Source organism: Myxocyprinus asiaticus, chromosome 19, assembly GCF_019703515.2.
Source record: "Myxocyprinus asiaticus isolate MX2 ecotype Aquarium Trade chromosome 19, UBuf_Myxa_2, whole genome shotgun sequence".
NCBI lineage: Eukaryota > Metazoa > Chordata > Actinopteri > Cypriniformes > Catostomidae > Myxocyprinus > Myxocyprinus asiaticus.
In genome coordinates this window covers 7,482,413-7,494,930 of record NC_059362.1, presented here as the reverse complement: position 1 = coordinate 7,494,930, position 12,518 = coordinate 7,482,413, and the positions used below count along the sequence as shown (strand labels likewise).

At 42.1% G+C, this 12,518-nt stretch overlaps 1 protein-coding gene across 2 annotated transcripts in view; it reads left to right on the top strand.

The window, feature by feature from the left end:
- The window catches only part of LOC127410436 (coiled-coil domain-containing protein 85C-B-like), a 93,758-nt gene that overhangs the window by 46,977 nt on the left and 34,263 nt on the right, over window positions 1-12,518 (top strand). For both annotated transcript variants that reach the window (XM_051645700.1, XM_051645699.1), the window contains exon 3: window positions 2,397-2,476. In XM_051645700.1, the coding sequence (XP_051501660.1) occupies window positions 2,397-2,476 (80 nt within the window). The remainder of the gene's footprint in view (window positions 1-2,396; window positions 2,477-12,518) is intronic.

Here is a 12,518-nt window from a genome sequence, read left to right as displayed (position 1 = left end):
CAGCTGGACCACCTGAGGAATAGAATGCGTTTTTGTGTCAGCATCTTGAACGGGAGTCTGTGCAAAGCCCGGTTCAGTACTCGCATGTCCAGGATTGGTCGCAACCCACCGCCTTTCTTCAGTATGATGAAGTAAGGGCTGTAGAACCCTTTCTTCATCTTGGCTGGAGGGACAGGCTCTATCGCGCCCTTGCGCAGAAGGGTAGCGATCTCCGCATGCAAGGTAGCAGCATTCTTGCCCTTCGTCGAGATGAAGCGGATGCCGCTGAACCTGGGTGGGCACCTGGCAAACTGAATCGTGTAGCCAAGTCAGACGGCCTGGGTCAGCTATCGCGACGGTTTGTAAAGCGCGAGCCATGCGCCCAAACTCTGGGTGAGGGGGACCAAGGGAATGATCATGTCGGACGTACCGGTGGGTGGGGCCTCGCGGCGGGGCGGAGCTCGAGGTGCCATGTCGAGGGGACTCAAGCCCCGTGGCCGTGCTGAGTCCAGGGACATCGAAGCACTTACCTGGCTCCTGCCACCCACCATAAGATTGATCGAGGTGGGGGGAGGAGGAATCTCGTCCCCGTAGTCCACAGCCCCGTGTTTGTGCCACAGCTGGGCGCACAGGGGCGGGGGGTCTGTCGCTGGAGCACCATACCTGCTAAAATGGGACGGTGGACGGTGGTCGTGACGACGGCCGTACGCACCGGATATGTGACCCAGGAGACAAGGGAACCATTCTTTTGTCAGGCTTTTGGGTGCCGCAGCCTCCTGGGCATGCGGCGACAAAAGATTCTCCTCCCGGCCCTCCACCGGGGGATGGAGTGGTCTGTCGACCAGCCCCAGAGAAGTGGATCTCCTCGCCCCTGGGTCGCCCATCTCGGGGGCGCTTCGAAGCCTTCCTCGGGTTCTTAGCGGAGGGCTCCACACCGGAGCCGGCCACGGGGGTGGGCTGCGGGGACTTAAGCCGTGCCGGGGCAGGATATGTTGTAAAACCTCTGTCTGCTTTTTCACCGCCGAGAACTGCTGGGCAAAGTCCTCGACTGCGTTGCCAAACAGGCCAACCTGGGAAATGGGGGCGTCAAGGACAGGCCAAGTTGAGCCAAAGGTGGCGCTCCAGGGTGGACATCGCCTGCCCGAGAGACCGCGCTGTGACCTTCGTCGCTGTGACTCATTCATGAACGATGTCTCCGCATGGGCAGTGCCCAGACACGTAAGACAACGATCTTGGCCGTCGGAAGCGGAGAGATAATGACCACAACCAGGAATAACACACAAACGGAAAGGCATTTTTAAAAAGACGCGTCTTTAAAAAGACGTTCCGTGTGTGCCGCTCTTTCAGAAAGAAAATATACTTTTTAGAATATACTCTCTTAAGTGTTCTGCCGAAGTGCCCAGGGGCATTTTCTGTAAACCACAGATGCAGAGGGGGAGAAGCCACTGAGAGAGGTGAATGAATTCGGCGGATGAATTCAGCTCAATGAATAGAACCGCTCGTCTCTGAAGAGACAATCTGAATGAGTGGTTGCATTCCAGCTCCTTTTATACCCGTATGTCCGGGAGAGTGGCATGCAAATTCCACTCGCCAATTCTCATTGGCCTTTTTTCAAAAAAGCAGAGGTGTTTGGGGCACCCAAGAGTGACCCCTAGTGTCACTGCATCGACACAACATCGAGTGAGTGACAGATAGGGAACGCCCCTTACCATAACCGAGTTTCAGCTCCCGGGCATTAGGCGGCATTATGCAAATGCGTTACATAGTGACGTAGCTATGTCACGGAAGTAATGGCTGGACTGCAAACCAGGCGTTTCAGGCAGTTCAGGAACAGCATTTTCTGTGGGAGAGAGTAACTCCCTTTGGCATGGACTTTGTGCTTTGTAACTTTGCAGACCTTTTACATGCACAAACAGCTACACACTAAAGGAAAGGTAAAATCCCAATAAGCATAATAGGGCCTCTTTAATGAAATACCCCTGACTATTTTAATGTACATAAACGCATATTATTAACAGTGTTTTGTTTTTCATGTTAACATGTTAGTTACAAAGAAAGTGTTGGGTGAGGTAAATATGGAAATTGTTTTGGTTTTGATCTGCATAATCTGGCCCCTGCAAGAAAGTATTTGAAGAGCCCTAGCATATAGTAAATTTATTTGTTTTTAAAAACAAAAGCAGTCTCAGAGCATCGTTTATTTACCAAAAAAGGACTTTAAAATTAACAAGGAGAGTACATGTACTTTTTTCCTTAACTTCAAGCACTGTGTGATGTCTTCAGTTTAACTGAATTTTCACCTTGCGATAGTGTTCCAGTAGTTCCAGTAATATCAAAGATATGTACGCAGCTAAAATTACTTACTAATGTAGTTGTATTCTCTGCTTTAAAGTTTTATTTGCTCTCTCTCTCTGTTCCAGATGCATCCTCAAACTATATTCAGCAGTTGGAAACCAAGGTCCGCATTCTAGAGGACAAAAACAACAAACTTCTGTCACAAGTAAGGACTGAGTTAACAACATGCTTTCATTATTTAGCACTTGATAATAAACATAATCTGGACCTAGATTTTCTCTGCTGAAAACAAAAAACAGCTTATTCAAGGCTAAAGTGATTAGCTGGTGTCCCAGTCTGCTCACACTGGTCTGTTCTGAATGATTTAATGGGGTTTTGGACCTTTGTCAGCTAGTCAGACTGGTCTGTTTGATGGTTTGAGAGGGGTTTTTGAGGCTTATCAGCTGGTCAAGCTGGGAGCCCAGCTGAACACCAGTTTGGCCAGACTGGGAGACCAGCTAGACCAGCTGAATACTAGCTTGGCCAGAGTGGGGGACAAGCTGGACCAGCTAAATACCACCTTGGCCAGACTAAGAGACCAGCTAGACCAGCTAAACACCAGCTTGGCCAAATTGGGAGACCAGCTAGACCAGCTGAACACTAGCTTGGCCAAATTGGGAGACCACCTAGACCAGCTGAACACTAGCTTGTCCAAACTTGGAGACCAGATAGACCACTTTAAACCAGCTAAGTCCAGCAAACTTCCTTAGGCTGGTTTTAAGCTACATTTTTCAACAGGGATGGCATTGGATGCCAACCTTAGTGGAGGCACTTTGGGGTTATGAAAAGGGCCTCTATCAATCTTTAATTCAGGGTAGTTTGATCTGTGGTCAGTTGGCGTGCTATATCCCCTCCGGAAAGAAGATGGAGCATCATACCTTCACACTGTGGTTGTCTAAGTGTACCTCAGTGCCTGTGGCCTTAATTTAACCTCTCCTTGAGGAGATTGAATGGGTTTTACATGCTGAAATAGCATTTCAAGTTCTCCTGTTTATCCAGGGGGCATCACAAACAACCAAATCACCAAATGTTACAATTTGATTCACCTGTTTTAGTTAGCATCGACCCTCGACAACAAATCACTTGTTGCAAGCCCATCTAGTGAAAAAGGAGAGATAAAGCGTTACAGCCAATATAGTCTCATGGCAACTATAATAATGCGTACGAGATGACAAAATCGTAAGAAATTGTACAACTTGGCTATGACTTTGGGGGTATTTACGGTTTCATTTTTCCTATGCTGATGTAGTGCTGTTTGGGCGGAGTAAAGTTTACATGTATGGCTTAAACAGCCAGATGCATTTACATTTGACCGAATTTTGTGTGGAATTCATCCCAAACCACCTCCAGAGGTAAAAGCGCATGAAGTGACCAAGTGTAAATACACCCTTTTATTTTCATAGAGACCAACCAATCAACAAACAAAATTTCAAATCGATAAATACAGGATTAAATTTTAGCTGCCACCTATCCAACATTTTATTTTAAGAAAGAAAATGTCTGTGAACAAATTTGGTTACTCATTCAATATTTATTTACAAATACAGATGATTAATGTATGTCAGTAACCTGTAATACGCTTCCCTCATCTCGTTCCAAACCCAATGTTTTCTTCCGTGGTGCACAAAATGTATTTTTCTATTAAAATCATGGTTTGGTTTGGGTGAGGGGTTAAACCCATAGTTCATCATTTTAATGAACTATGCAAACTAACTTGTTCACTGAATTGAATGGCTGCAAACCTGTGCTTGCAATACAATATTACAAAAAAAGCAATGTTCATGAAAAAATTTAGTTTGTAGCGTTGCATACATTTAGATAACCAACACTGCTTATTACTATCCATTGAGAACACTATGTGGACACTTGCTGCTTTGAAATGATGTGTGTTGTGAAAAGTACTATACAAATAAAAATGACTTGACTTAAAAGGCTCACTACAAACAGTTTTAAGAAACTTTTGTAGGGTAAAGTATTTATTACAGTTCTCTCAGGAACAAAGCCGAGAGTGTTGGCATACCCACATGCTTGAAAGAGTCCTTGGATAATCACAATAATTTTCTCTTTAAATCATATATCCTCATTACATTTTCATCGCCACCCACCCCACTCTCCCGTAGTGTATGTGTGTGTACCAGACAACAGTGTGGTTAAATTGTTGCATCTTTTTCAATGCAAAGTCTCTTTCTCTGAGCTTGTGGAACATCTTTGAATGTCTGACAACATTTTATCCCCAGGATGGAAAGCACTTTGTTAGGCTATGATTAAAATGCTAGAGAGTTACATTCCCCCCGGTCAAATAAGAGAAACCGTTTGCTTCTCAATGCAGCGGTCTCCTGAGAACGAGTAAATTCACTTAAAGCATGATTAATTTAGAGGAGAGCTCAGTTCTGCAGAGAACACTGTGAGCGAACATGAACTGAGCTGAACTCTTGATTTTCCAGGATACATACACTAAGCTTTTCCTAAAAGCCATTTCAGTTGTTTGATAGGTGATGCTTTTGGTTGTAACTCACTCACTACTAGGGATGGGAATCGTAAGGAATTTAACAATTCAGGTTTCAATTTTGATTCCTCCTAACGATTCCGGTTCCAATTCTGATTCCGCTTAATGATTCTTTCAGTACTTTTGAGTAAGAATTATTTGGAAATAAGAAATGCAATTCTTATTGCATTTACTGGCCTCAGCATCCTGTTGCCAAATAATGACATAATTTCTAAAGAGCATATACTGTAACAAATCAACAAATCAGAAATAAATTTAATTACATTCTTGTAAAATGCATGTTTGCGTACTTCTAAGAGGCATAAATGCAGTCCAACAATTGATCCTAGCTATATAATAAATAAAAAATCGAAACAAACAAGAAATGTGATAACATTTCATCCATTAATTTTATTCTTTTATTAAATTCCACTGATTTAATGAAAACTCATATGTAACTTTAACTTCAAATTGTCATATGAACAACGAGTCAGTAACTGCCAGGGTTGGGGAGTAACGAAATTCATGTAACGGTATTACGTATTTAAAATACAAAATATAAGTAACTGTATTCCACTACAGTTACAATTTAAATCATTGGTAATTAGAATACAGTTACATAACATTACTGAAGAGATTACTTTGCATTTTATTGTCATTTGTTTCATTTAATATTTAGTCCTTTCAGATGGAAACATTTATACATATAAATGATGCAATCCAAAGTGCATTTGAACAGCGGTGAAACACTTTCTTATGATGTGTTACATTCATACGAGCAGACAGAGAAGTAAGTTTGGAGTAAGTTTGGAGCAGAAGAAACAGAAATAAACCTTGTGTAAATTGTCAGCTTTACGCTAAGCTAAAATGCTATTTCTAGCCATTTTACATGCACGTTACCAGGCACCATCATATTTTTTATCAAGAAAATTCACGTTGGATCATAATTTCTTTTTTTCTAGTAAGACCTTTGATGATAGGGCAAAAATCATATTCTTGATAATAATTTTTGTATTGTTTTCCTGTAAAAATATCAAAAAATCCTTAAAACAAGATCAATTTGATTTATCTTGTTTTAGAAACAACATTGCATATGATATTTAGGTTTTTCAGAGAATGTATTTTTAACATGTGTATTTTGTCACAGAGTTTTTATAGTCAAAACAAGTGAGAACATCTACCACTGCTGAAGAAGTCATCCAAAGTATTTAGAATACGTTACTGACCTTGAGTAATCTAATGGAGTACATTACAAATTACATTTTACAGCATATATTCTGTAATCTGTAGTGGAATACATTTCAAAAGTAACCCTCCTAACCCTGGTAACTGCACTGCCTAATTGAAGTCTCACTGGTCTGAAGTAAAACATTACATAACAATAACAGTTCCAGAGATAGTTTAGACTGTTTTGTAGCCTAATGTTGTATTTCAAGCTTGTGAGACTTCAACAGTTTTCAAATTGGATGTTCATAATTTAGGCATTGGTATAAAATTAATTCAGTAACCAATCTGACTGTGTTTAGGGCCATACAGCACGATTGCAAGTGTGATATTTCTTTTAAACAACAGTTCAAAGAACAAGTAAATAGAAAAAAAAAAAAAAATTAATTTGTGCTTGGATATGGAAGTGTAAGCTGTAGTTCTAGCAGGAAAACTCTGGATCCTTGCACTTTCATTCAATTAGGCATCTCATCCAATCACAATACAGCCTCCGCTTTATAAGCCTACACGCCTGTCTCTATTGTTCGCATACTTTCGTTGTTTTTACTCTAGCGCATGCAAGTGAAACATACGTCAGACTACATGCCTCGCTTCTCCAAGCAAGTATCGCTTCATGTCGAATTATTACTCACTGATGTCACGCTCGTCACCAGCCTGTCTACGTCAGGAAAATACTCTCAATCTAGTTCTCAGTTTATTCTCCTTTTGGGGAACAATCATCAATGCAATTAGCTGTAGATGGGGTTCCAGGCCTTCTGCTTCTAATGTCTCAATCTGCTCTTCATCATAGGTCTTATAATGCATCAGTACCACTTCAGCAGCAATATTCATTTTACTGGAGCATTTGGTCCTCACCGATGATGTTAGGTGATTGTGCGTTCCGCAGCACGGTGGCCGCGTCACTCGCGCTTCTTAATCTTACCTCAGTGTTTGCATGCCTGAGCATCCTCCTATTGGGGAAGCAGGTTCCTAATTCATGCACGTCTTTACACACAAGTAATTCAATGCATGGGGTCTGATTATATCCGTAAATATCATGCTTGCATTGCATTTGCGCTCCTATCGTGTTAAATCATGCATGTTTTCTTTTCTCACATTCCACATCCGTGTTTCCTTAAAAGGGAAGTATCATTGTTGCTGCATGCTTTCTGACACCTAGTGGTAGGCATTTCTCATTATATTTCTACATTTCTATAACAACACAGTGAATTTGCTGCCTATACAAGAAATAAACAATTTAAACAAAGGGTACCATTCCTGATTAGTGTTAGGACCATGAAGCTTTCTATGGGGCCAGCCACACAATGGGACTTTATCAAAAACATTTGAAATTCCAAGCTTCTGCATACATTTCATTTCTGAGCTGCTGTTCAAGCATAAGCTCCCCATTAATGCTCTCTACATTAGTTCTTCAACGTATGTGTTCACTTACTGTATGTGCTCATGGTCTGGGCAATATCATTTAGTAGCAGTTAAGTAAAGTATTTGTATGACTTTATTGGGATAAAAACAGTGCTGCCAAATGTGCTGACAGCACAAATGTGCTGTCCAGATGTTGCAACTGCGGCTCATTTTTCTTGCTATGCAACTAAGCATTCCACGGCACCGCAACTGTGGTGTGTTTTCTTCTGCCGGCTCTGTACACCTCCTAACCAGTGCAGATGTACTGTCTAGGTGCCGCAACTGCGGCATGTCTTTCAGGCCGTGCTTCTAAGCAACACCGCAGATGTGGTTTATAAAGCAAGCATTAATTTCCCTTCACATGGCAAAGCTTTGTTTATCTTTGCAGGGGTTTTGCACAAACAGTGCAAATTATATGGTTTTATATTTTCTTTTGAGAGCATTGGTTAAAAAAGTTTCTTATTCCTTTTTGGGTAAGCTCCACTCTCCTGCAGTCATCGCCTCCAGCTGGATCTGACGGTTTAAGCAAGTATCTGAGCGCTGAACCATAGGATGGGGCTTACACCATATATTATAAGTTTCTCTTCATTTGTAATAATTCCAATCATCCAGTGTATTTTCTGATAGAAATGGAAGTGTAAATGGTAGTTCTAGCTGGAAGATTCTGGATCCTTACGCTTTCATTCAATCAGGCATCTCATCCAATCACAATACAGCATCCGCTTTATAAGCCTACACACCTGTCTCTATTGTTCGCATGCTTCTGTTGTTTTCACCTCCCTCCACCCTGTCTCCACTAGTTTAGGTTCCATCCTGGGCGGGGGTAAGCTCCGCTCCCCTGCCGTCATCGGCTCCGGCAGGATCTGACGGTTCAAGCAAGTATCTGAGCGCTGAACCGTAGGATGGGGCTTACGCCAAATATGATAAGTTTCTCTACATTCGTAATAATTCCAATCATCCAGTGTCTTTTCTGATAGAACAACTTTCTTATGCTATGGATCAGGATCTGCCATTGCTTGTTCAAAAGATGTGCACAAGCCTCCATTACTAATTAGAAAACATAATTTTAGAGCTAGTAACAATGGCTTCGGCTGTTTCTAACAAGTTATTGGAGATACATGGACGTGTGTGTGTATGAGAGCGAGAGAGAGAGAGCAATTGAGCTTGTACGATTACCTGCTTCTGTCGAGACTACTTCTGTGTACTGTTAGTCAGCTTGCTGAAGATAATGGGAATTCTGGTCAAGTAAAATAGTCGTCTGAGTGGAGGTCCCCCCTGAGTATTTCACGGTAGCCAGTGTGCAGGAGTCGTTCACTATAAAAACCATTCTCTCCTCCGCCATGTTGAATTTTTACATGTCCTTCCAATGCAGAAAACACAGTTGAAAAGGTAAGCGCCTTGAGTATGTTTTTGATTATTCCGTCTGTTGTATCTCTCATCTGTGATAAGTCTTAATTCTGAAGCTGTTAGTTTACAGCTCTATTTTCCAGCTGTAAAGTAGTAGTAATCCGAGTGATCATGGAGTGAGAGACAATGCCGATGACTTCAAAGAAACCGCTCGCTGGCTGATGTGTGCTAACTAAATGCTTTACTGGCTCATAACATAAAAATTGTCTTTTGTCGCCACCTGCTGGGTAAAATCTTTATTGTCACAGAGAAAAATTAAAAAACATACATCTAGCTCTTTTACATATCTGCGCTGATCTTACACTTTACTTTAGAACGGCACGAACACAAGCGGAGTGATACAAACAGTAAAGCATTTAAGTGCTGTTGTTCTGAGACATCAGTACTCATGGAATATCTATTGTCCAATCTGTTGTACAATTTTCTATATAAAACAGTATTTCTCTAACAAACTTCAGTGGCGAACAGATAAGCTGAATGTAAACAAGTTCACTGAAACTGAGGTAAGATACAAACAGACATTTTCAGAGATATTTATTGCAAACATTGAAGTGTTCATTCTGAGTTACATGCTTAATGTAATTTTTTTCAACAAAAAGTGCCTTTTTATCACTATCACTTGCCTTTAGAGTGCATTCTAGCTCTCTCTCCCTCTCTAGCACATGCACGCAGCAGGCACGCAGAGAGGGAGGGAGACAAGCAAAGCAATGATGGTAAAAATTAAACTGATACACTAGGTTTAATTTTCTTTTTTTTTTTTATGGCTAATGCACACAGAATGGATGACATAGATCAGTATGAAAACAAATCAAATCCCGGGCATTTAAGGTGATTTAGAAACAGTGGTCTGACTGTAGAAGTTCCAGCAAGAAGGAAGAGGGAGCCGGGATTACAGTCTACATAATTCTGTTTTATTTCTCAGAACTTTTACTCAAATGTGCTTTTCAGCCAGTCTTTTACTTTGTACACACAGCTTAACTTATAACAGTCAGCATCAGCTCAATAAACAACACAGCTTTTCAGCGTGGCTTCGGTGTGTGTGCGTCTCGGACTCTCTCTGCCTCTCTGGCACTCCGCCGGCCTTTTCAAACCTGTCTCTGCCAAATCACTTAAACAGGTGTTTAATATCAACAATCACCAGGTGATGGCTCTTACTGCTTCCTCTCTCCCCACTGACAGACACACGACCACGTCCCACTCCACATACCCCCACCGCCCGGCCTGTGGACCACCATATTTGTGAGCTCGACGTGGGTATTAATACAAGTACTTTGTCTCCCGGTGCAAATTCCTGTAGCTGGGCACCCCTATTATAGAGCCGGCTTTGTCTCTCTTGAGCTTGGAGCTTGTGACAACCAACCCAGTGTGTGTAGCTTTGCTCGAGGATCAAGGACATATTGAATTTCATTTTTGCTTTGGGAAGGTCCTTCCTCCCACGCCTCCCGTATGATGTCAAGCACCCCTCGGGGCTGACATCCATACAGGAGCTCGAAGGGGGAAAACCCTGTGGAGGCTTGCGGGACCTCCCTGACTGCAAATAATAGGGGTTCCAGCCATTTGTTCCAGTTTCCAGCATCCTCGTGTATGACTTACGAATCATATTTTTCAGGGTTTGATTAAATCGTTCATCCAGCCCATCAGTTTGGTGGTAAACGCTGGTGCGAATCGACTTAATCCCCAGCAATTCATAAAGTTCACGCAGTGTACGTGACATAAAGTTTGTGCCTTGATTGGTGAGGATTTCCTTCGGAATCCCCACCCGGGAGATAACTTTGAAGAGTGCCTCCGCAACACTGCGTGCTGAGATGTTGCGTAAAGGCACCGCTTCTGGATATCGCATTGCATAATCCACCAGGACTAATACAAACCGATATCCGTGTGCTGACTGCTCTAATGGCCCATGCCAATTCTTTCAGAGGGGGCCTCGATTAATGATAACGGGCACAATGGTGCTTTGGGGTGGCCGGTGGATTCACCAACTGACATTCACGGCATGCCGCACACCATCTGCGCACATCTCGCGAATTCCCGGCCAATAAAAGCGGGCCATTATCCGGTGCAGTGTTCTTTCTTGTCCTATGTGACCCGCCATAGGATTATGATGAGCCGCCTATAAAAGTGTTTCCCGACGGCTCCTTGGGACTAATAAATAATAACTGTTGTATTTTCATGGTTTTGAGTGTCCTACGTCACTCAATATAACCGGTCCCTAATAATTGAAAAATACGGATAAGTGAGGGCGATGTAAGGCTGGAGCTGCTGGCCATTGATTACTCTCACTTGGTCAAAGGTGTGCCTAAGGGTTTCGTCACGTGACTGCTGTTGAGGGAAATCCCCCTCCGGGAACTCCCTAAGGGCGGGAATGCTGGAGGATTCCCCTCCTGCATTCTGATGCTGAGCAGACGTGGACGGCCCCGGCTCTGCCTCCCCAGCCATCGCGTCACACATCACAGACTGACATTTCAGTTTACAGGACCCATCCGCACACAATGCTTTTAATAATCTTTTAAAGCCCGGCCAACTGGTCCCCAGAATCAGTGGATGGGTGAGGCAGGAATTAACCGCAGCCTCCACTCTATGCTTTTTCCCCCGGAATTGAATAACGGCTGTCACTACTGGATATTTGTGAACATCCCCAGGCACACACCTCACCATCACCTTGTGTTTTGCACCCAAAGCCCCATCATGAACCAAGCCGTGGTGAATCGAGGTTTGATTACAACCAGAATCCACCAGGGCTTAGTATGTACACCCCTTAATTTTTATTAAGGGGTGTACATACTAGAAAAAGGTGAAGGTTCTGGAGTGGCCATCACAGTCTCGTGACCTTAATATCATCGAGCCACTCAAACATGCAAGATGACCAAAGACTTTGCATGACCTGGAGGCATTTTGCCAAGACGAATGGGCAGCTATACCACCTGCAAGAATTTGGGGCCTCATAGACAACTATTACAAAAGACTGCACGCTGTCATTGATGCTAAAGGGGGCAATACACAGTATCAAGAACTAAGGGTATGCAGACTTTTGAACAGGGGTCATTTCATTTTTTTCTTTGTTGCCATGTTTTGTTTTATGATTGTGCCATTCTGTTATAACCTATAGTTGAATATGAATCCCATAAGAAATAAAAGAAATGTGTTTTGCCTGCTCACTCATGTTTTCTTTAAAAATGGTACATATATTACCAATTCTCCAAGGGTATGCAAACTTTTGAGCACAACTGTGTGTGTGTGTGTGTATATATATATATATATATATATATATATATATATATATATATATATATATATATCAGTAGTTCAGACCATTATCTGATATGGGCTACATTTATAATAATTTAGTACAGTGTTCAGCACGCATCGGGTGAAAATTGCACATGCAAGAACTGTTAATGGAACCGAAAGTCATGAAATCATATGGTTCCGATATTGAAAAAAATAAATAAATAAATAAATAAATAAAAAAATTTCAGTTCCAAACCCTATCACAACTCATGTGACCCATGGATTGAAAGGTCTGTGCTCATGGAAAGACACACTGCAAGGCTTAATTTTGCTGAACTATTATCTTTATTTGATACCCTGGTAGAAACTGTAAAGATACTGTATAATCACCTGATTATTATCACCTGAGTGCATTTAACAGCATTGCAAAATGTTATTGTTGTTCTGTGATGTAATATTTGCT